At 44.3% G+C, this 25,637-nt stretch overlaps 1 protein-coding gene across 3 annotated transcripts in view; it reads left to right on the top strand.

Annotated features, from left to right (window-relative positions):
• Positions 1-25,637, top strand: part of LOC121705838 (potassium channel subfamily T member 2) — a 74,796-nt gene that overhangs the window by 46,935 nt on the left and 2,224 nt on the right. For 2 of the 3 annotated variants that reach the window (XM_042087105.1, XM_042087107.1), the window contains exons 15-29: positions 8,052-8,160; positions 9,724-9,780; positions 10,289-10,441; positions 10,728-10,978; positions 13,903-14,227; positions 16,889-16,994; positions 18,012-18,184; positions 18,969-19,040; positions 19,216-19,350; positions 19,732-19,843; positions 20,186-20,287; positions 20,400-20,483; positions 20,739-20,867; positions 21,618-21,966; positions 24,915-24,999. In XM_042087105.1, the coding sequence (XP_041943039.1) occupies positions 8,052-8,160; positions 9,724-9,780; positions 10,289-10,441; positions 10,728-10,978; positions 13,903-14,227; positions 16,889-16,994; positions 18,012-18,184; positions 18,969-19,040; positions 19,216-19,350; positions 19,732-19,843; positions 20,186-20,287; positions 20,400-20,483; positions 20,739-20,867; positions 21,618-21,966; positions 24,915-24,999 (2,242 nt within the window). The remainder of the gene's footprint in view (positions 1-8,051; positions 8,161-9,723; positions 9,781-10,288; positions 10,442-10,727; positions 10,979-13,902; positions 14,228-16,888; positions 16,995-18,011; positions 18,185-18,968; positions 19,041-19,215; positions 19,351-19,731; positions 19,844-20,185; positions 20,288-20,399; positions 20,484-20,738; positions 20,868-21,617; positions 21,967-24,914; positions 25,000-25,637) is intronic. The other variant, XM_042087106.1, reaches the window with a different exon arrangement.

Here is a 25,637-nt window from a genome sequence, read left to right as displayed (position 1 = left end):
CATCAGAAAGCTTCTCCAACACACATCCCCAACATACTTACAGCACACTTGCCCCCCCCCCCCCACAATACACAGCACATTGTCTCATGAGGAAGCTTCTCCAACACACATATTGCACACTTCCCTCTCCCCACATACAGAGCACACTATCCCATCTCCCCTGTCATCCCCCCAACACACACACCAAGAGCCCTGGCAGTTGGGTTAACCCCTTGAGCCGTGGATCTGCCCAAGGTTTCTTCCTTGGCAAGGGAGTTTTTCCTTGCCCCTGTTGCTCTTGGGTGCTCCTTGTTGGTGCCCCATCCCAATCCTACCCCACCTTTCTTATGCAGCCCTTGCCACTTAATCTACTAAACCCCTCTTCTACTACACTTTTTACCCCCCCCCCCCCCCATTAAATGCACAAATAGGCTGACACCAGACATAATGTCACTGCTTTTCTTACTTCCAGTAACTATATGCATGTGACAATAAACTTCCTTGTATCCTTGTATTGAACAGAGCTGTCACATCCATACGCCAATCACACTGGGACTTCCCATTTTGATACATCATGAGTTTGGTAGTAAGACAGTCATCAATGAGCTCAGTGCAATGGGACACTGTGTTTCCTATACAGATGTTAGGCACTTCTCACATCTTTTGCAGCAGACCAGATATCAAAGACAGAGGGTGGTGTCTACATCCCAACTGGCCCCACTGGAGTTGCTGAACATGAAATTTGTGATGCAGCCATCAGCAACTTTGACCAAAATGAAGACACCCTGGATGTGAAGCGTAAAAGAATGGACAAAATGTACCTGTATACAAGTTTATCTCCATCCATTCATATCAATCGTGTTTAAGGTGGTGAGGGACCTCTGAACCTGAGGGAACCTGTGCTAGGCATTTATCTGCTGTGGACACTTGGCCTCTTCGGAACACAACAGACGTCATAGCATGAGTTGTACACTTCCCATCCAGGGTGTCTTCATTTTGGTAAAAGTTGTAGATGGCTGCATCAACAATTCCATGTTCAGCAACTCAAGTGAGAACAGTTCACTGTCCTTGATCTATATTTCTTGTGTTGACACACCTTCTTGCTCAGTAATGGTCTTTAGTATGTTCTATAGCTATCAGTCAAGGAGTTGAGAGTCCTCATTTTCATACCTTTGGACAATACTGTTTTATCAATGTCTTCAGTGAGCTTAATAAAGGCTTTGTTATAGACATTGGTCTGCTTTTTATTCTTTTCTATGGCTTCTGCTATATTTCATTTAGAGATGTAGTGTGCAAGGCATTTTATGGTATTTGGCATCATATGCAAAGAGATCTGGGCATGAAAGAATTCACAGATGTACATCTTCATCAAGCCTTTCAGAAGCTGCTCGAAGGACCTCGTCTCTGGTACTTGCGACTGTTCCAGTTGAAATTGCTGTCAGAGGTTCTGGTTTAGAGCTGGCCTTCCCACAAATGAAACAATCTCTCTATATTTGAAATCACATTACATTACATTACATTACATTTGGCTGAAGCTTTTTAGCCAAAGCGACTAACAACATAGTAAACAGTTTAAGTTTTAGAGCAGTTCTCAACAATTTTAGGACAATTTAAAAACATTAGAGTACAGTAAGAATAAGTGCATCAGTGAGTGCTGTTTTTAACAGTTACTTGTCAGTTTGAGACGGCTGGTGAGTGCTAGGATCAGTAAGACTTGTTGTAAGTGTTGCTATGAGAGGAGATGTTCTCTAAAGAGCTGGGTCTTCAGAGTTTTCTGAAAATGGAGAAGGATGTCTCTGCCCTTGTAGGAGCTGGCAGTGTGTTCCACCAACAAGGAACAACAGATGAGAAAAGTTTGGATTGACTTGAGCGGACTTGAGGTAGAGCTAGACGTCGTTCGTCTGAGGAGTGCAGCGGTCTGGAGGTAGCGCATGTCTGTATGAGGGCATTCAAGTAGGTGGAAGCAGAACCGGAGACTACTTTGTAGGCAAGCGTTAGAGCCTTGAATTTGATGCGGGCCGCCATAGGTAGCCAGTGTAGCTGGATGAGCAGCGGGGTAACATGTGCCCTTTTGGGTTGGTTGTAGACCAGGCGCGCCGCCGCGTTCTGGATCATCTGAAGTGGTTTCACTGCGCAGGCTGGGAGACCTGTCAGGAGGGCATTGCAGTAGTCGAGTCGTGAAATGACTATTGCCTGAACCAGAAGTTGGGTAGCATCTTGAGTCAAGTAAGTCCTGATTTTCTGTATGTTGTAGAGTGCGAAACGGCAAGACCGGGTGACTGAGGCAACATGATCTGAGAAGTTTAGTTGGTTGTCGAGAACAACTCCTAGATTTTTTGCAGTCCTGGTAGGTGAAACAGACAGGGAGTCAAATTTGATGTTGATGTCGTGATGTATGGTAGGTTTAGCTGGGAGGACCAGCAGTTCAGTCTTTGAGAGGTTCAGCTGGAGGTGGTGTGCCTTCATCCATGTAGCTATGTCTGAGAGGCAATGATGTTGTATCAACCCTACTCAGCCTTCTTGGTGCAGATGTGCTCTCACTCTCAACATTTCCAACTTGCTGCTGCTCACTGATGTTTGTCTTACTGCAGTAGTTCACTCTACATGATATGACACTTTGATTTTGGAGGAAATATCATCTGTATATGGAGCCAGAGTTTTATGGACATCACCATCTCTCTCTCTGCTGAGCAAGGGTAAGTATGCGTTGGAGGCCTTCTACTGTGGGGTTTTGGACATAGGGATCTTTTTTCTTGCCCTTTTCAAACTGTTTCCCACAAGCTTTGGATCCAATGTCTAAGACATTCTCTATAATTCAAGAGACTAGTGAAAAGGAAAAACTTCAGAATTTTCATTGAAATGCAAATCAAGTTCAATTACACATGCAACATTAGTCAGAGGGCTAAGTACTTTCTTAGCTAGGGAAAGTAGTTTCTACAACTAACTGTTTAGCTACTTAGGGGTGAAGTAAGCAGTGTAGGCTCTACGGTCCACTGCTGGTCTGGACAGACAAAAGCTAACAATATTATTTTCCATTATTCAGCACTGACTTGACCAAAACAAAATTCAAGTTAATGTAAATATTTTAATAAAGGTGTTCCATTCCAATGTTAACCTGATTCAATTGGATGTGTTTCATATGAAATGTATCATTATTAAATGTAAATATAGATCAGCACTTGCCTTGCAGTAACAATGGATTTATCAACATTCTTCTCACCACTGATAATGTGATTTGGAGTTAGAGACTGTATTTTGCCAGTGTTCCGTTTTCTTTCATTTTGGACACCTCATACATTGAGTGACAGAACACCCTAAATTGTCATACTATATTTAACATGGTATTATTGGATTCAGTACCACCCCACCTTTCCCATAAGCCATCATATGTGTTTCTATGATAGTCCCTGGTAAAGCAGCTACAAACTAAATGAAAACATTCTGCATAGATATTCATTTTTTGCATGTCCGGGAGGTAGAGAGAGAGAGGGAGGTAGAGAGAGAGAGGAAGGTAAAGAGAGAGAGAGGGAGGTAAAGAGAGAGAGGGAGGTAGAGAGAGAGAGGAAGGTAAAGAGAGAGAGAGGGAGGTAAAGAGAGAGAGGGAGGTAGAGAGAGAGAGGGAGAGATAGGAAGGTAAAGAGAAAGAGGGAGGTAGAGAGAAAGAGAATGCTGGAGCTCATCCCAGTGAGGATGCTTTTTATTTCAGAGAGCTCAGCCTGTTTAATGGGCTGCTGTGGGTCGCGACATGTTAATTGATCGCGAGCTGCACAACAGCTTTGCCACTCTCTCTCTCTCTCTCCCTCCCTCCCTCTCTCTTTCTCCCTCTCTCTCTCCGCATCTCCCCCTCCATTCCTCCCTTTGTCCTTGCTGTGTCCCTCCAGTGGTCCCCCTTCTCTCTCCACCTGTGCATTCCTGATGACCCGTCCAGTCATGACGGCAGTCAGTCAGTCAGTCAGTCAGTGATGCCCAGGAAACCTCATGCTGATTAAATTAGCACAGCTGCCCGCCCAGCACAAAGGCACCACAATTACCTACCAGCATGGAGAGCATGGAGGCCTTGGTGAACATTCAATACTCCACACTCACACACACACACTCACAAAAAGACACACACACACACACACATACACACACAGTCACAAAAAGACACACCACACACAGACACATACACACAGTGGAGAGGATAGAGCTCAGGAAATGAAAAAGAGTACACAATGATCAAGAGGTGTGGGCTGTAGCATCCCTGGCTGAGACTAGGTCAGTAATTGCTTTCTGTGTTTGGCTGGAAGTCCTCAGCTGAAGGAGGAAGGGAGCGAGGGACAGAGGAAGGAAGAGGAGGAAAGAGTGGAGGGAAGAAAATGGGAGGAGAACCTGGTGAGAGAGAGAGAGAAAGAGAGGGGGGGCATGAAAGTGTGTGAGAGAGAGAGAGAGAGAGAGAGAGAGAGAGAGAGAGAGAGAGAGAGAGAGAGAGAGAAGGGGCATGAGAGACAAATTGAAAAAATAACTGCTAATTGGTATGTGAGTGAGCACAGCACACAGTGTGTGTGTGTGTGTGTGTGAGCGAGAGAAAGAGAGAGAGGTATATAATGAACTGCCATCTAATTATTGCAGCTACTGCACTTACTTCAAAAAATTATATGAATTGTCATGGTGCTTTTTGGATATCCATGGCTCTTCCCCAAAAACAAATTGTTTTGGATATCCAAAAACAACATAATGTAGAGTATAGAGGCTTTGTTCCATTTTGTCACAATTCTCTCATCACAGTAGATCAAAAGTAGATGTAATTTCTGAAAACTCAAGACAAAATTGCTTTCCACTCGCATTGATTTTCTTCATGATGACTCTATATAAGTGGTGTCTTCCTCAATGCCTTTGTGGCAAGCTTTGGTAATTCGGTTTTGAAGGAGTTGTTTCATTGCTATGCCCAGGCTACCTTATATTACTCATAAAATAGGACTTATTGCATATTGTTCTCCATGTTTTTAATTGCCGTTTTTATGGAGTATTGTCCTTCCCACATATTACACAGGAGCCTATCGGTCCCTGCATTATGTTTCTCGCAGCTTCTTTGGTCAGGCCTTTAAGGACACTTGGACTTCTCTGGCTTGGCTGGGAGACTTTTATGACTTTTTAAACCCGTTGCTACATCAACACAAGATAATTGCATAACAGCAGGCTATGTAGCAGCTACATAGCAGCAACCTCGCACATCCTTTTATCTGCAGTTTCCTTGTGCGTAAGTCAATTTTTTATTTTAAGTTTTAGAATATGTAGGAAAGAACATGTTTGTACTCCCTGTACTTGGGGAATAAAGATAAGTAGAGTTGTGCTGTGCTGTGCTCAGGTTAAGATGAGATCAGCATTCAAACTTCAAAACAAAACAATCGTGCCCATCAGTGATGCTTCCGCAAGCTGTTGCAACTTTAGATCTTACAACACACCCTATTGACCCAACACACACCCTATTGACCCAACACACACCCTATTGGCCCAACACACACCATGTCGGCCCAACACACACCACATTGACCCGACCATCTCCACAGCTCCCATACCACTCCAAACTGGTTGAGCATGGCACTCACACCAACGCCAAGATCACAGATGCAATATACCCAGACAGCCTACACTCTTAAAACAAATGTGTTGTCTCTATCTGGACACAGAGATGCAAGTACCGGTGCCCTGATGAAAATACACACCTGTACTGATCAGTAACTTTTGGATTAAAGCATCTGCTAAACAAACAGATGTAAATAACCCATTCATGGGACTGTGCACAGGATTGCCTCATGTGCACGTTATGGTCATTGTAGAGTAGCTTGTAATATGCCAGAGCAGGCAGACACCAGGAGAGCAGAAGGCTATATAAAATCACCTCTACTGTTGATACATTTTTTTAATACTGTTGATACATTTTCTCCATCAGTTTGACTAGCTTTTTAATGGCTTAATCAAACATTAAATCGTTATTGCATAGCCCAGGAGCCGGGAGAGAAAGAGGTGTTTGTCTGATGCATTCGTGAAGAGGAAGTTTTTGGTGAATGAATATGAATGTTGTCTGCATCCTCTGTCTGATTGGCAAAATGCTGAAATGTGTGTTTACACCATGTTAATGAGGTACATGCAAATGAAGCCGGCTGCTGCATCGATTAAGAGATCATTAAGGTAGCTGCCCTATTTCATTGTGCTGTGCTGCATCGATTAAGAGATCATTAAGGTAGCTGCCCCATTTCATTGTGCTGGGTTGTCTGCTCACATCAGTTACGTCAATTACATTGGATTCACACTCTTCCCCTCGGTGCATGCATGCACACATCTTTTTACACTCTCTTCTATCCTCTCCTCTGTTCTGTTGCCCCCCCCCCCCCCCCCTACACAAACACACACAGACAATGACACACACACACACAGACAAAGACACACACACCGAAATACACACATACAGCTCTCTCCGATTCTGCTCTTCTCCTCAGAGAGAGGATGTCTTTTGAATGAACTGAGTTGAATTGAACTGAGATGTCTTTTGGCATGGAAGTGGGCCACTGGGCTTTTGCATGCCGTTTACCCCCATTGTGGGTGTGCAACAGCCAATCAGGAGGCCAACACTAGGGCTGGGGGTGTAGCCCAGTGTTGGAGACGTGGGATTGGGGTGGTCAGGGCGATCAGCTGGGCTGGGGTCGGTGGAGGGCAGCCGGTCACCCCTCTCTGGACTAGGTCTCCACCCTCTGCTCTCATTAGTAAAGTATAGTTTTCGGACTCCTCAAAGTTCAAAATCCCTGTGTACAGCCCTTCTTTCTCCAGGTGCTGATGTGCAGTAAAACTATTGAAACCTCAAAAACAAGTATACATCGCACACTGGAGGATATCATTTTTGCTGACTCTAACTCTACTTATTTTTATTTGCGTTCCGAACGTGAACCTAAAGAAGCAAACTGTGAAACGTGTTGTTCACGCAAATAAAGTCAGCAAAAATATATCCTCCAGTGTGCAATGTTTACTCGTTTTTGAGGTTTCAATATATCTTTGGGACTTTTTGCCTTTATTTGGGTAGGACAGTGAAGATTGAAAGGATGTGAGAGGGAGGACAAATGGGGTGGGATCGGGACACGACCGCAGGTCAGACTATGGACGCTGTAGCCTGTTGCGCCACAGCGCCTCCCTGTTCTCATTATTATCAGAATCAGAATCAGCTCTATTGGCCAGATTTGCGTAAACAAACAAGGAATTTGACTCCGGTTAATCTTTGCTCACAAAGTACAACACTCACTTAAAATATAAGAACAAAAAATGAAAAACATAAAAAGAATACTAGCCTAACATAATCTGCCCATTCACTAGTAACACCCTTTTGCAATCAATCTCAGCTTCTAAGCTTCTCTCACCTCATGGGGCCAACACCCATTTCCTTTTCAATCAGTGCCCATCCAAGGGTCAGGATAGGAGAAAACATTGTACCCTGTGATATTTTCTGCACCCGCAGGTGCTTTGTTAGGAAAACATCCTACAACTACACGCCATGTCTGTGCAAAGTGTGTGAGTCAGGTTAAAGGAGAAATCCGGCGATTACAAAAAAAACCCCCAAAAAACAAGTGGTTTTACCTAGCGAGTTGCTAGTTCCAGCAGCTAAAGTAGCCAGGCAGCTACAGCGCTACACTCTGGGGCATGTCCATGAGCCCACATGTTCATGCTCGAGATACAGACATCTATGCGAAAAGAGGAGTTCTCCTTTAAAAGAGGAGTGCCCATTGATGCTGCAGACAGCAGGGTGGCCCGCCCACTCACTGCTTCGATGCGAAACCGGTTGAGTCAGGCTCCTTGTCCTGACTCACACACACTTGATGGAGACTCACACACACACTTAAAACTTTGGAGAGCACCGTAGCCTTCACAGCTCAGGTTTCTATTATTAAGCTTGCTGGAGGGGACTGTGCATCTCAGGCGTGACTGTATGCAGCTACGGGTAATTGTGGGTAAAGGTTTTTGTTTGTTCTACCCCCTGACGTGTGTGTGTGTCTCTGTGTGTGTGTGTGTGTGTGTGTGGGGGGGGGGTGCTTTTGTGTCTGTAGACCATGTGGTGTGTGAAGAGGAGTTTAAGTATGCCATGCTGGCTCTCAACTGCGTCTGTCCAGCCACCTCCACCCTGATCACCTTACTGATTCACTCATCAAGAGGACAGTGAGTGGAGACCGCCTCTCTCTCTCTCTCTCTCTCTCTCTCTCTCTCTCTCTCTCTCTCTCTCTCTCTCTCTCTCTCTCTCTCTCTCTCTCCTCTCTCTCTCTCTCTCACTCTCTCTCTCACACACACACACACACACACACACAGGGGCGGACTGGGACCAAAAATCGGCCCTGGCATATTTGGCCCAAGCGGCCCTCAAATCGGTCAGGCACACCTAATTAAATACAAAATCTTTGCATTACCCTTAAATATGCATATATTTTCAACTATCATGGAGCACTGAAAGTGATGTAGGCCTCATTGGTTATCTCTCTGACTGATCAGAGGTAGGCATGGAGCATATGATCTCCATATTCAAGTAGGCTAACAAGCAATTATTAAAGAAGAGTTTCTACTTGAATTCAAAGTATCATTTCAAATGATTCAATGGGCTACAATTGACAGCAGCACCAAAAATTACTGAAGCCTATGTGTAAAGAGATTGTCTTAGACATTAATGTAATTTATACCAGTTATCACTGTAGGACAACTGAAACAACAGGGCTGTTGCTGGAAATATTTTATTCCTGTAGGCTATACTACCTACCTACGTACATTGCTTGTACATTTTGGAACAGTACAGCTACATGAACTAATTATTTTTAGTGTCTTCCAGTAGCCTATCGTATAGGTTATATATACTGTAGCTTAGTTGGCTTGTGCATGACGTGACGTTTTGTAACTTACATTTCCGTCAGTCTACAGTCTTTTAACCCTTCTTTACCATATCCCAAGATAGAACCCTTCTGTGTATGCTTGCTTACATCCTCGTTCAAACTCAACGAACTTCAACATGTTGCTGACATATGCTAGCCTACTTGCAATATTGTATTTTTGAAGCTTCTACATTGGTGTTAATTTTGCACAATTGTCACTACCGGCACCCGCCGCAATTTCGTGTAGGCAACTTCGATTAACTTTTGATGCGCTCACAGAATCCTGGCTCTGAGCCAAAATGGGAGGGGTGGGGCCTGACGTGAGCTGTTATTGGATCAGTCCAGTGTCAATATTGAAATGTTACCAATGGGCCGCTGATTGTCCTTCCTTTGGGCCGATCGTTGGCCAAAATAATTAAATTATATATATAGCCTATTCTATCGGCCCAAAAGGTGCGTCGGCCCACCGGGAAAATGCCCGGTATGCAAGATGGCCAGTCCGCCCATGCACACACACACACACATGGCACACGCACACACACACACACAGTAACACACTCTGACCCTATATACACGCACACATCCACACACACCAAACACACACACACACACATTAACACACTCACACCCCATATATGCACGCCGCAGACACCCATACTTTAACGCTTCAAACTTCTTCTCATCTTCCTAAACTCATTTAGGAGAAAAACCTCAGCATTCAATTTTTTACGCTTTTGCCATCCCACATGATATCATCACACCTACCATACCCCACCTCCCTCCCTCCCTCTCTCCCTCCCTCTTTCCTTCCTTCATTCCTTCCCTCTTTCTGTCCATCCCTTGCTCCCATGCTTCCTTTCTTCAGGGCAGCACCTTCAGAGGCCTTCAGACAGCGCACCGGAGCCTTCCAGCCCCTCTCCAGGTCAGTGCACAAATGTCCTGTCGGACACCAGACCAACAGCAGTGTGTCCATGATCCGAAGCTCCCCTCCCTCCCTTCCTTCATCTCTCTCTCTCGCTCACCAACCTTTCCTCCTCCTTCGTCTTTTTGCATCTGCCTCTCCTCTCCTTCCCTTCCTCCTCTCTCCTCCACACACACACAAACACACACACAATCCCTCATTTCTCTCCATTAAAGCCCCTGTTCCTCCATTCACAGAGGGGACACATCATGCAATGTGTGGTGTTACATCACATGTGTGGGCTTGTGTCTCTTTCTCTCCTTTTGTTTTTAAAGCAGCATCATAACATCATGTTTTGTCCATTTTGCAAACTGACATGTTTGATTCCCTCTTAGATGTAAACCATTAAAGCCATGGAAATGTCAGTGAACGGGTGGTCATATTTAACAGGAGGTGGGGGGCATAGTGAGGGAATCTTTGAAAAGGTCAGTCATGTCGCCATGTAACCAGTCCTCAACTGCCGTCTCAGGGAGGGCGGGGCCAGCTCAGTGGACCAATGGCAGCGGACATACCGGCGGTGCTCAGCCAATGAGGTGCATCACATTCAACTGGAGGAGAGCAAGTTTTTTGGGGAGTACCAGGGGAAGAGCTTCACCTTTGCCTCATTTCATGCACACAAGAAGTAAGACCAGCATGTCACCCACATGCACATATACACACACATGCTCTATCACATACACAATCAGTCACACACACACACATACTCACATAAGCAACACACACTCACACACACAATCAGTCATACACACACACTCACACAAACAACACAGAGACACTCACACACACACGCTCCATCACATACACACATACAAACATGCTCCATCACATACACACATACTGTACACACACACACACACACACACCTAGTCACACACACACAGCCGCTGAGCGTGCTCTCCTGGTGGCAGGTATGGCGTGTGTCTGATCGGGGTGCGTCGGCTGGACACGTCTAACATCTTGCTGAACCCGGGGCCCTGTCACATCATGTCCGCCTCAGACACCTGCTTCTACATCAACATCTCCAAAGAGGAGAACTCGGCCTTCGTCAGGGACCATCGGGAGCCCATGAGGGGGCCGGGCGTTGACCCCAGAGGCGTCCCACAGACCATTTACCACGGCCTCACGCGCCTGCCCGTCCACAGTATCATCGCCAGCATGGGTCAGTACCACGCTGCTCGCACTTCAGTGCTGTGAGGTTTGATATGATTTGACCTTATTTTGGTTTACGGTACGGTTCCTGTTCTACCTTAGTTTGTTGGTCATTTGTACTTTGCTTTTTATGTTTGTTTCAAAGCCCTATTGATCATTTTTTGGTGTGTGTCATTTTTGTGCATGATTGATACATTTTATTGTGTCAAGAAGATTAAAAAAATATCAATAAAGAAGATAAAAGAAAACCATAGATGATAAAGAAAGGAACAGCAGAGATCGTGAAAAAAAGATCATCAGTTACATAAATATGTCAGTTAATCTTTTCTGTTTCACTTCAACACTTTGTCTCTATCAGATGAATTGAATGTTGTCATCTGTTGATCAATATTTCACCCGGTTAGATGAATGTGGCATCCTTTACCAAAAAAAGGTATACTTAAAGTTCATTTTATTAAGTACACTTAAGTGCAGGTGAAGTATAATTCCCAAGTTTACTTTATGTGGCAAGTTAATTAGTAGAAATGCGCTTGTGGTATACTGTGAGGAGATTTAATCATTGCACACAGTACTGTCTACCAGCTGGCAAACAGTAGGCTTATATGTAAGAACCCATAATGAACTAGAGCTGTCAATGTTACCTTACCTTCCTGAATTGAATTGCCAATGAAATTAGTGAGGTATTCACACTCCTCTGAGCACTCAAAGCACTTTACACACTAACACACCTATGGTGTAGGTGCCACGGTGCCGACTTACACATCCGGAGCACTTTTGGGGTTAAGTGTCTAGTCAGGAGTAGTTGGGCTAAAACCGGTGCTCTAAGCAATGTTGGGTAACGTCCCTTCTGTTGACGTTAGCAGAAGGGATGTTACAGAGAGCTAGCTCACCCCTCCCTTCCCCTCCCTTCCGTAAAAAACTGAAACTCCTCAACGTGCATCTTGTCGGTGATTGTCTGAACCAGGCTGTTTTTGTTGCCGTTTTTGGAGCCTGGGCTGCCCACAGAGACCGTGTTTCTTTACAGTGTATTCAGGGGACAGGCAGCTAGTGGATGGTGAGGTGATGTTTGTTGTATGTGACAAAAAATGTTTTTGCTTAGAAACATCACTTAGAGCTTTAAAGTAATTCCTAAAGTAAACTATAAGTTTAATCATTTATATACTGCAAGTACTTGTAAGTTTCCTTACATGGACTTCACATCCTACTTTTAAAGTGTATACTAGGTTTCCATTCAGGTATTATTTTTTATACTTGAAGCATTATTTTAACTGTCCTTCAAAGTACTCTTAAAGTTTACTGATATAAACACTACCAGTGGATTACAAATACAAACATTCAAACACTTAATCTGAATAAAGAACATTTTTACTTTATGAATAAAAATATTAATCCAAATATTGTATTGGATGCCAAAACATAACAACTTAGGTAGTCAACCCAACTCAATTTAAACGTAAACACAGTCTTTATGGAGGGGTAATATTAGAATCTGTCATGCAGGATTCTCCAATGTTTTCTCAGTTAGCCTTTTAAAATGATATCAGATTAGTAAACAGAATGTGCCTTTGGAACATTGGATGAATGGTTGCTGATAATGGGCAATGTAGATATTGCATTAAAGATCAGCCATTTCTTTCTACAGTCATTTACAACATTAATGATGAAAATAAGGACATTTATAAGTGACTCCAAACTTTTAAATGGTAGTGTACTGAAACCTTTATGTATCATTATAAGGGAAGTTTAAATCAATTTAGTGTATCTATGATTAGTACACAAAAAGTAAGCTATATGCATGCTTAGTTTGAAATAAGTAGACCAACAGTACACTTCCACAAACTTGTTTTTGCTAAGAGATGTGTGCTTTTGAACTATGTGATTTTATTCTCACACTGTGACAACCCTGGTGACTCAAAAGGCATTTTCAAGAAAATGAATCACTCTTATTCGCTTCTCAAGAGAGAAAAAGAAGCCCTCAGAAAAAGGCTTCCATTCTCTGAAAAACACATGCCTTGTTTTCCTTTCAAAGCTCTAAAGCTATGTGCAGCGTGGTTGCAGTGGGAAAAACTAGGCGCTCCCATTGTAATTATATTGCTTCAATATCGCACATTGCTTCACCCCAGTAAAAGCCCTGGGTCAGTTTAATACCTCCACTTTCTGTGTGTCTGCTACAGTTACAGGGTGGGTCAAAGCCCCCTTGCGTCCCGGCACTGGCACAGATATTTTTACAGACCATTTTGCAGTCATTGGAATTCTTACAAAATGTCTCTTTACACGTTCAGCTGTCAGTGACAATCTTGGCAAAAGTCAGTTGTAAGGGAGCATATTTGTCAGACTTTCTTGTTACGTTGACCAATTTGCACTTTGTATATGAACTGTGCAATCATGCTTCTATTTTAGTTTAAATATATGTGTGATTGAGACTAACTAATATAAATTAAATATCACTGTGTGAAAACATCCCTAAATGTGTGTGCATGTGTGTGTGTTTAAGTGTCGTTAACATTAAACACTTCATTGTATTTTTACCTAGAGGCAACTGTTGAATATTTCAGACAAGTTATTTGAATTACTGTTTAGCAAAATCATAGCGCTGAGTAATACAAGGACGCTTATCCAATACCACCATCTAGTGAAATCTATGAGGACCACGCCTATAATCATTCTGCTCTGGTGACTGTTCTCATGACAGAAAAGAATGACTGTATTGCATTATGAATGCATTAATTCCAGATGAAACAATACAACAGCTTAATACATTTTGTGGCAGTATTGTGTCCATGAAACTTTGAGAGACAGCACATTCTGTCATAGCACAAATCAAGTCTGAATGCACTTCTGAATGCATTTGGTGGATAAAACAAGCACATTTTGTTGACCAAAGTAAGTCATTCTGTATTTGAGCGATATGTGATCCTCTGTCCCCACCCACAGGTACGGTGGCTATCGACCTGCACGACTCCAGCGACAGCAGCCCAGAGGGCCAGGGCACAGGGGGCATGGTGCTGGGTGGCGGGCCGGGCGTACGGACCGGGGGCAGGTCGGAGGTGGTGGGTGCCAACACCCTGGCGCTGCCCGCCATGGGGGAGTCGGCGGAGGAGCGAAGGCACAGCATCGCACCCGTGCTTGAGCTGGTGGACGGCGTGGGCAGTGCCACCTTTGACCTGCTGGGGGACCAGTCGGAGGATGAGGGCGGAGAGGAGGGGAAGGAGGAGGGCGACCGCGACCAGAAGGTGCCATGGTGGGGTGGACACTGCGAGTAAGTAATGGGGAGCCTGTACATGAAGACATCACACCTTTAAGGCGGGGACCACATTGACCAGCGGAAATTGGAAAGCGGCAGCGGCAGCGGCAAGCGTAACACAACGCTCAGACCATATTATGTTCCATCTCATTCCTAAGTAACACAAACGGTTAGCCTAAACTGACAATTGAATACACTCGCGTTGCGCTTTGAAAGTTGAACCAAGTTCAACGCTAGCGCTGCCACCGCTCTGCTGCCGAACCATAGAGAACAATAGGAAACCTGCTGCTTGTCGCTGGTCAGTGTGATCCCAGCCTAAAGGTGGAGTCTACAACAGTCTGGCGATTGATGGGCTAGATTGGAGTGTGTGTGTGTGTGTGTGTGTGTGTTCTCATGTGTCGTCCTGTATGTATAATTCTGACCACCTCAACGTGCCCGGGAATACAGTTGTAGCGCCCCAATGCCGCAGTAATGGGCATGTCTCATTAATAAGTTCTATAACTCACTTGTTGGGACGCCCTGAGTTCTTTTAACTTATAAGTAGTAATTGTATTTAAGGTTTTGAGATATAAGCTTCTGTGAACTTGTAATCACTCTTTTTTAAGTATCTAAGATCTAATGAAAACATCAACACTTCAAAAAGTATTGTAAAAATATAAAGCTTTTACTTGGCTAAAATATAAATGAAATTACATGTAGGTAATCTTAAAGCATTTACCACCCTTCAGTTCAAAGGACAATATCCCAAATGGAATCTTTTTACCTAACTCAAATATTATTTAAATGACATCACCTTTAGGCACCTAGTGCTCTCACAGTCAAACCAATATTTCCAGTATGAAACTCAGTGGCAAACATTCAAATAGCATAAGCAACCCTTGAAATACACACACAATGCAATAACAGTCTCTCATGTGAAAAGATAAATGTACCCTATGCCAGCTTATCAAACTAAAATGTCACCCTCGTTGCAGGCCTGTAAGTTGCTTGCGTTCGTTGAGACCAAAAACTATACGGCCCCGTCACTCTTACAAGCAAAATAAACATGGCATGCCAGTTACCTGCAGGTCCGGAAGAGAAGGAAAGTTTTGTCGTTGCCGTCTGTGAAGCGCTAACTCGTTAACACAGGCAGTCAGGCTAATTCTTCTGTACACCTTGTCCAAGTTCCAGTGCACAGAGTTGTTCCTCCAACTTCAACGGGTCGGGTCGGCCCGATAAACCCGACGGGTGCGTACCGCAGGTTCGGGCCGGGTTCGGGTCGAAAATATAAGCAAATGACTCGGGTCGGGAGGGACCTCGGGCTTACTCTTTTCCGCTCAGTGAAAAAATCATCGCTGCTGTTCACCGTAAAGAAAGTCTGGTTGCTGCGTGCAACGTGCATCATGGAGAGAGGCAGACCTGACGCCGCTGCGTGCACGCCTTTAGCCTGGATAAGAAGATGGAGTTGGTGAAAGGTAAACTTGCCGCAGGTGAATTCACCGTCGCTACTACAGGAGTGGGAAAATCACAGGTCTGGAAAGTGTTTGGAGTGGTGCTGGATTCTGATGGAAATTCTACAGGTTATGTGCAATGCTCAAAATGCAAGGTGCAGATGAAATATGTGACCCTGCAAGGCGAAACCAATCACTGTGGTAAAATTTACAAAATTAAGTTATTGTTAAGTTACATGAACGGCCATAAACTAAGCTTTCCAACGACATGTAGCCTATCGAGGGTGTTGCAAAAAGCATCGCTAAGATAACCGCATCCAAAGTTGGCATTCTTCCGTCACCATAGCCTACGCCAGAAGAGGAGAAAATCAGTTTTAAGTAAATTGTTACGCTAATGTATTGAATCTTCACCTAAATAAAGTCAGGGGTTAACAGTCAAAACGTATATTTTACGTCGGGCCGCGGGCCGGGTTCGGGCAGATAATTCATGTTGATGTGTCGGGTTACATCGGGTCCGGGCTTTAAAAGCCACGGGCCGGGTCGGGTCGGGTTGTAATTTTCAGGCCCGTTGAGAACTCTACTCCAACTCAGTTTGCAAAGTCCCAGTGCACAATGTTAACTACTGATACGACTAAGAGTACGTTGAGCTAAGACGGCGACCATGCATAAATTCGCCACTTGACTGAAATTAATGTGACTTCAAAGTCTATCAAACTGAGAAAATATACCGTCACTGATACTTAAGTTATCTGTCCGACAACTCTAGTCAGCTAAACTCCACTCCAATGTCCTAGAGATAGAGCTATAACCGTGTAAACTTATGCTTTCAGCAGTGAGATCAGAGAAGCCATCCGCTTGCTTTCATCTTCCTTCTTCCTCCTCCACTCTCTTCTTTTCGTGGCAACAGGTTCCAGTGCAAAGGTCAACTTAAACTTCATAACCAATAAACTTACAGAAAGTAAAATATTCAAATACATTTCGGCATAGTACATTCCAAAACATTTGTAATTATTTATTAATATTTTTAATGTAAAGGTAATTAAAGAAAATATAGCACAGGGCTACACAGTGTTCCTCATTCCTAAGATGTCCTTATTTTATGGGTCGTCGACTGTTATGAATGTTAATATGCATAGTTAGTGAGTTTGCTCTAGGTCTTCTGATAACCGCTGACTACTAATGAGAATGTGGTTAAAGTTTAATGAGGTGTGTGTGTGTGTGGTGTGTGCGCTCATTACTGTGGCAGGTGGGTGAAGGGGTACCCACTGAACTCCCCCTACATTGGCAGCTCGCCCGCGCTGTGCCACCTGCTGCAGGAGAAGATGCCCTTCTGCTGCCTCCGTCTGGACAAGGTGAGAGACCGAGACAGAGCCGCAGCTCAGCTCAGCTCAGCTCGGCCCCTCATGGAAAATGCATGAAACAGCAAAGCCCCTGTGGTGAAACATCCCTCCTGAAGTCATTAACAGGCTTACCGTACCTCAACACACTTAACACAACTGGCCTTCTCCCACTGACAAAGTCTCTCTCGAGACCTCATTCTTCCTAACCTTTTAAATCTGCTTCTCCATTCACGTCCTCTTTCTTCTACCATCTCTTTCTCTCTCTCTCTCTCTGTTTCTCTTTTCTGTGCTGGCCTTTCCTTCATATCTCATCAACATACCTGTCAACATTTAGCTTTCCAAAAACGGGAGATTTTTTTTCGGGGGGGGGGGGGGGGGGCGGTCAGTGTTTATACCGGATCTGTGTTTATACCGGATCTGTGTTTGCATATTTAATATGTTTCATACACGTGTTTCAACACTGCATTTCGGTCGTTGCTTTTACCTTACCATTACCTTACGCATGCCAGTTATGTATCCACCAGCTGCCTGCCTGCAGCCTACTTCCAAAACTCCAAAGCTGCTTGCTGTCAGATTTGGTTCCGAGGGCACAAGTTCAGTGTATCAACAACACTCAATAACACTTTATGTGATGTGTTAATCAATTAAATTCCCAACAATTTCACAACAGCTAGTTCTGGAGTAGGCCATTCAACTAGCCCGCTTGCTTACGATGAGACTCAGGCTGCGCAGTCGGCACCCGCTTCCTTATTTGGGTTTTGGGTTGCCAGGTTTTAGCCTATGATAAAACGGTTGAAATTGAAACTAAGTGATCGTGTATGTGTAGGGTGTATTTCATACACAATCTGGCAACTTGAATGGACTAATGATTTTAAAATGAAGTTTGATGGCCATGCAAATTACGGGAGTTTTCCGGGAGAAATAACAAAACGGGAGGGTGCTGGGAGATGACCTTGAAATACGGGAGAAACCCGGGAAAAACGGGAGTGTTGACAGGTATGCTCATCACATCTGCCCTCTGTTCCGTAGTCCTGCCCTCACATCCCGTTTGAGGACGCCCGTTCCTATGGGTTCAAGAACAAGCTGATCATCGTGTCGGCCGAGAGTGCGGGCAACGGACTCTACAACTTCATCGTCCCTCTGCGGGCCTACTACCGGCCCAGGAAGGAGCTGAACCCCATTGTGCTTCTGCTCGAGAGCATGTAAGAACCACCCACCAGCAGAGTGGAAGTCATGATGCGAGGCCTTCCATGGCTAAACCGGTGAACTGCTAGCAGCACCAGTGCTAATGTTTAATGCTAATTCTTAGCGCCGGGTTGTTACATTTTCCAGTAAGCTCAACAGCCTGATAAAAATGAATCATCTAATTAGTTGACTGGATATTGGTGCGTGTCTGTCTCCGTTAATGAAGGCATAGATAAACGACTGCGCTGATGGAGTCGCACCGCACCGCCAACCCCGCAACGATTAGCCATGAGGAATGGAGAGGGGGTTTGCCTCGGCGTGACATGAGCATTCTTCTCATTTCCGCTGTCTGACCGGCGGCTCTAACGAGCCTTTGCATGTATTATGAGAAGTAATCTCTGTCTAGCCTGCCGCACGGTACACTGCTGAATGCTCCCCTCTAATGCATTGAAATGCCGTAAACACTCGAGTCATGCCCCGATGTAGCCATTCAGCTGGTGCGTTGCCTCTGGCCATGGGGCATTATGTCTTTGTTCAGCACATTAAAGGGACGGGGAAAAGGATTTTTTTTATTGCATATTAAAGGTTAGGGCTTTTTTTTTTGCTCCCAAGACGAGGAAAATGATTTAAACAATGTAAGCACAGCCATGTTGTCTTGTAATGACCATTTGTTATGGAGGCAATCAATGCACATAATGATATTACTGATGTGTTTCAGTGCGTTGTTTGTGCCTTTCATTTTGTCTGTTTCTCTTTTGTTCCCTCTCTCTCTCTCCCTCCCTCCTTTTTCTTATTCTTCAGACCGGAGGCAGACTTTTTAGAAGCTATATGCTGGTTCCCTATGGTGTTCTATACTGTGGGCTCTATAGATAAGTAAGTGATAAGCTGGGCTTTATTCATCTTCCAGTATTCCACATATGGTCAACCTCACTGTAATCTTATTGCCCAGTCTCATTCTCTCTCTTTCTTTTTCTCTCTGTATTTCCCTCTCTCTTTCTTTCTCTCCCCCCCCCTCTGTCTCTGTCTGTCCCTTTCTCTCTCTCTGAAGCTTAGACAGCCTGCTGCGTTGTGGAGTCACGTTTGCAGACACTATGGTGGTGGTAGATAAGGAGAGCTCGATGATAGCAGAGGAGGATTACATGGCAGACGCTAAGACCATTGTCAATGTTCAGACACTCTTCAGGTATGCTCTGTGTTCATCAGTGTGTCTCATCTTAAAGGTGTCTCGGAGTCACACACTGCACCTCTAAAATGAAATGCTGTGTGCAAAAACACAGTGTAATAGCACAAAATATACAATGAGACCACTCACCAACCTTGTACTCACAGTACATCCACACCTTTCTTTGCCCCTGTGCCTTTTTAAGCAAAAAAATCCCTGGTCATGAAAGTATCTGATTGTGAACAGTGTGTACTATAAGCTGCTTTAAGAGCTCTCTCCTCGCCTTCTCTCTCTCTCTCTCTCTTTCACTCTGTTTCTCTTTTTTGCTTTCTCTCTCTCTCCCCCTCTCTGTTCCTCATTCTCTCTCTCCTTTTCTCTCGCTCTTCTCTCGGCACTTTACAGGCTGTTTCCAGCTCTCAGCATCATAACAGAGCTCACCCACCCCGCCAACATGCGCTTCATGCAGTTCAAAGTCAAAGACCACTATTCACTGGCCCTCTCCAAACTGGAGAAGGTAAGAGGGCCTTTTATCTCCTGTAACCTAAGAGCAACTCCAGTAATAGGCAATGAAAGAGTAATGGAAGAGAAATCTTGGAAGAACACTTGAAGGCCAGTTGTGAGCCTCGTCTCTGCACAGGCTTCCTCTCTCTCTTTCTCTCTCTCCTCCACTCTTCCCTTGATCAGAGAGTTACGTTAAAAATGAAGATAGTTTACATTGATATTGTTTTGGATTGCCGGGCCGTAAAAGGTTTATTTGAAAGCAAACCTTCTTTTGTGCCTGTCTTTCTGCTACCTACCTCACATCCTTGTGTCTCCATGCATGCCCCACTCCTCCTTCTGCCTCCACCCACTACAGAAGGAGAGGGAGAAAGGCTCCAACCTGGTGTTCATGTTCCGACTGCCGTTCGCTGCGGGGAAAGTCTTTAGCGTAAGCATGCTGGACACCTTACTCTATCAGGTACTGACCATCTTCTCAGAGTCATTGTTATAATTCTCATATTGATTGTGGATGGCTTATAATATGTTTGACATGTTCCTCCTCCAAAATGACATTATCCAACTTCTGACAGTCCTTTGTGAAAGACTACATGATCTCCATCGCCAGACTGCTGCTTGGCCTTGACTCCATGCCCGGGTCTGGCTTTTTATGTGTTGTGAGTACATAAAACTCTTCATATACTTTATGTATTGTGTACTTTCTACTCAAGGAGACAACCGTCAGGGTACAACTAGACAACATTTTATTTGTTCTTCTTGTACCTTCATACATGCATATTATTGTCAGTAGAGTGCCACTTGATTTTATAAGTATACAGATTACAGTTTAATATTAAAACAATATTACTTCAGACCAATGAATGAGTTGAACGTGCTACTGTATGTTCTGTTTGACCATTATCATGCACTAGATGAAGATCACGGAGGAGGACCTGTGGATCCGCACATACGGGCGCCTCTACCAGAAGCTCTGCTCATCCACAGGAGATATCCCCATCGGCATCTACCGCACAGAAGCTCAGAAACTACCTGTCTCCGAGGTATAGGAAAGTCCGACTTCTCAGAAGAAGAACTAGAATGGGCCTGTCATCTTCAGTTACAATCTCAGTGTCTCATGTCACACCAATCACATCACTAAATACTATTAATTAAAGTGCTTCCAGTACATTAGGCAGACAATTTTTGCAGTATGCATGCTCCGTTCTTGTCAAACCTGTGACTTTGGAACTGCAAACACCCTTCTCTGCTATTTGAGCTGTGTTGAAACATCACAGTATTATCCAGCCAAGTTTCTTTTCATGCCTATGTAGCAGTGCACAAGTCTATGGAAGAGCACACATCTTCACTCTGTCATCTTAGTGAACAGCTGGAATAGGAATGCACACTGAGGGGGGCGCTGCAGTGCCTATGCCACACCTGGGTCCAGGAGCCCACGCGGCCATGGTCATTTCCCAATCCCACCCCATGTCTCTCTATCACTCGCTTCCTGGCAGCCTCTTTGCTGTCCTGTCATAATGAAATATCATGTGTGCACAGTGACAGGGAAGCTACACCAGGCGCGTAACTGAAGCGTTCCGTTCGCGACGCGTAAAATCCATTTTAGAAGAATGGTCTTATTTTTTTCGAACATACGCGCTGCTATCGCGTCTGGTGTAGCTACTTTCATTGATTACAGTGGAAGCTAATTGTTGCAGCAGACGCAAAACACGAACGGAGCGCTACAGTTACGCGTCTGGCGTAGCTTAGCCCTGAGATGTGCAGCGCGTGACGCTGCCCCCATTCTGTCCCAGTCGCAGGTGTCCATCACGGTGGAGGACTACGAGGACACGCGGGAGCCCCGAGAGCCGCTGCTGTGCCGCACGGGCCCGCACCGCAACTCCACCTCCTCCGAGCCGCCGTCCTCCTCGCACTCGCACATGTCCGAGCACCCGCTCCTGCGGCGCAAGAGCATGCAGTGGGCGCGGCGGCTCAGCCGCAAGGGCGGGCGCGGCTTGGGCAGCGGCTCCAAGGGTCCGGGCAGCACGGCCGAGCGCATCAGCCAGCAGCGGCTCACGCTTTTCCGCCGCTCCGAGCGCCAGGAGCTCAATGCACTGGTGCGCACCCGTATGAAGCACCTGGGCCTCTCGCCGTCCGGATTCAGTGAGTATGCGTGTGTGTGTGTGTGTGTGTGTGTGTGAGTGTGTGTGTGTGTTATCGGGGTGGAGGGCCACGGGCCAAAACTAAATTGTTAAGTCGTGGACTATTAAATTGAAATATATTTCATATTTAAGCAAAATTAACATTCTTCGAAAGGTAGACTAATTTGAAGAAATAAGAAGCAGTACTCTTTACTGTGCTTGCCTATGCACTGTGTTAACAGTATTTTTATTAATTTCATGAAATGATTGAACATCCATATGGCTGTTTTAAGGAGTAGAAATATATGGTGTCTCTGAAGCAATCAATTAATACACATAAGTAATAAACACAATATTAATACTAATAGATTTGATTGAGCAATGACAATTGGACAATTCAGGTTAGCTACTAGCTTCTCCTCAGCCCTCTTCACTCTTTTCATCATCATGACTATGGATCTGCGCTGACCGAAGCGTCTATCTTACACTCTAATTTTTTGCCATGCACTTCTCTTTTATTAAACAATGCACCCAGGGGTGTGCCAATTAATTACTTAAGGTGTGGACTCTAGCACATTATCTAAAAATCGCTATCTTACACCATCTAAAAAGCATTACGCCACTGACCAAGGAGAACCTGGTCTATAACGAATGGAGCATATGAAGCACAGCTGAAGCAACTCCTCTGCAGGATTTTTCAGGCTATGTTTTCGATGGTAACCCATTGTCAGTCAATAGTGAAAGTAATTAACTGTGTAGAACTGTTTTGTTGTTGACAAAGAGACCATGACAATGCTGACAATGAGACCACGGTGAAGTTAGTTTCACTTTGCCTATGAGTTCAAATAATAGACGAGAGCAGATGCATGCAGGCTATGCTCTGCTAGTCACAAACAGGTTTTAGTAAAGCAAGGTTTAGTGTAAATGCCTGTTCCATACGGCAGTGATTCTCAAATGGGGGTACACGTACTCCAGGGGGTACGTGAGATTTTAAAATATACATATCATTTGCAAAATTTGCAATAAATTTAGTCATGGATTATTAAAATTGAAAATGTTCAAAATATTTTTTTTTCCAAATGTTTGAATTTTGTATGTTTATCAGTTCCAAAGTTTAATAAATTAGACACTGATGCCACAGTGCTCTGTTTTAAGTCTTTTTTCTCAACTAAAAATGCTTTGCGCTGGTTAGGGGGTACTTGGCTAAACAAATATTTCACAGGGGGTACATCACTGAAAAAAGGTTGAGCGTGCAAGCAGATTCCTTCAAATGCACCGCTGACTATCAAAATGCCGATGCGCTGTTTGAAGTGGCGCTTTTTGCTGTTAAAGGGAATGACCGATGTCCTTCTCATTGGTTTAAAGCAGTGGTTCTCAAACTGGGGAACTTTGATGTTGACAGCCTACCTATGAGAGAAGACATTTTTTGCCTCTGCTTCCAATGCCCATCTCACAACATTTTGAAACCAAATTCCACCGGTTAGAGAGAAGGGGGTCGCGAGACTTGGCCCATGTTTTTTGGGGGGTCGCCAGACAAAAAGTTTAAGAACCACTGGTTTAAAGGATGTTACGCCCAAAACACACCCATGACTGATTAAGAAACATAAGAACAACCCTTATGCGCCAAGCTCCCGACATTTCACCACATAATCGTGCCATCAAATTAGTGAATATGGACTGGCCATGCCTTTATTGTCTATAAACTTTGCACCTCTGACCATCCGTTTCTGATCGCCAAGATAGAGCCCAGAATGAAATTCTGACCAATTTACCTCAGTGTTTATGTAAATTCCTGTTCCTTCCACATGTTGCCATTTGTGTGTGTATGTGTGTGTGCGTGAGGATGTCCCTTGTCATTGCACATTTGTCTGTGTGTTTATGTATGTGTGTGTGTGTGTGTGTGTGTATTTGTCCCTCTGCTCCATCTCTGTCCTCATAGTAGTTGATTGACAGTTCTCCATGTGGCCTGAGTGCATTAGCACTCCCCACCCCCCCCCACACACACACACCCCTAGTGCATTAGTGTGCTTCTTTCACACAGCACAGTTCACTGTAGTGAGCCCTTCTTTCTGAGCACAGGTTGTGCTCCTTTGTTCTAGTGCTGCTGTTGACAATAATCAAATACATTCAGACTCCTCTCTCTACATTCTTTTTCCTCCATCGAGGACTTTTTTAGTGCTATGTTTGGCTGTTTGGTTGCTTGTCTGTAAGCAGGACTAGGCTATACAAAAATTACTAGCCCGATTTTCATGACATTTAGTGGAAAGGTGTAGCATGGGCTTAGAAAGAATACATCTGGTTTTGGAGCAGATCTGACTTGTTTTGCTCTTGTTACGAGATATGGTCAGGGTTCTGCACTCTCAACATGCCTTTCTACTGAGGAGACACAGCACTCAAAGAATCTCCCATAGAAATGCATGGGGTTAGTTTGTAAAGCAAACATGGCAGTCGTCTACACATATCCCGCACCTTCCGCCGACAAAAGTTGACATGTGAATACATCGTGCCAATCATGCAGTATCTTGTTCATACATCATGCCAATCATGTGGTATGTTGTGAATACATCGTGCCAATCATATGTTGTGATCTCGCAGCTGGAGCAAGGTTGTGTGTCGTGATTCGTGAAGCCTTGCGCAAACACAGTTCTGCCCAAAATAGATGCCCGATTAATGCCCAAAAAGCGTTACAATATGGCCGCCGAGTGGAGGGACTTGCCTAAAAGGACTTTGCTAAAACTAGTATTGTTATTTGAATCCAGTCAGCAGTCATTAAAGGACATTGGGACAGACTAGCGTTACCTAGCCAGCTATCTGAAACAAAGCTGAAGCCTATAATAAAACAGGCAACAAGGCAGCGGTGTCTGTACCTGAGCCGCTACATGCTGGACTGTCCTCTGTCCTCTCCATTGTGTGTTCTCACTGGTGACGCCTTCCATGCTTCCTGTGTCCCCTGCATGTACTTCCTGTCAGACGGGATGACTGACCAATGCAACAGGCTCTCCTACATCCTCATCAACCCCTCGCCTGACACTAGACTGGAGCTGCATGACGTTGTGTGAGTAGAGCCAACATCAACACACACACACACACACACACACAACTCCCTTCACACACCCCTGAGGGACAACATAATCACTCCTCTCCACAATGTTTCAATGTGACACTCTCATCTCTTCCTCAAACATTGAACTAAATATAAATATAAATATAAATGTAAATCTAAAACTGCTGTAGGATTTCTGCATTTGCTATAGTGGAGCTGTGGTATGGTAATGATGTTCAGTTCCAGAGTAATTAAGCAGGCTTGTCAGCTTTCATGGTCATGTTAATTACTAAACTAATGGGACTGATGGATGTGCAATTACGAGCCTGATCAAAAAGAGCTGACTCTCAGTGCAGATTTTCCTCCCTTTGGGAGAAACTGATGTGTGCAACACATTTAGTAAATGTCCAAAAACAGATGTGTGTTGTGGGGTGCCGTGGCAGAAGTCAAGTCAAGTCAAGTTTATTAGCACCCATGGGTCATTCAGTGTGCTTTACATAAACAAAAGCAAAGAGTAAATAAAAAAGTAAATTTAATAGTAAATAAAACCAATAAAAGGGCAATAGTTTAAAATTTAAAAAGTACATAATATAATTAAAATATTTAAATATTAATATTTATAATATTATTATTATTATTATTATTATTAT

Source organism: Alosa sapidissima, chromosome 3 (assembly GCF_018492685.1).
Source record: "Alosa sapidissima isolate fAloSap1 chromosome 3, fAloSap1.pri, whole genome shotgun sequence".
NCBI lineage: Eukaryota > Metazoa > Chordata > Actinopteri > Clupeiformes > Clupeidae > Alosa > Alosa sapidissima.
This window is presented reverse-complemented; position numbering and strand designations above follow the sequence as displayed.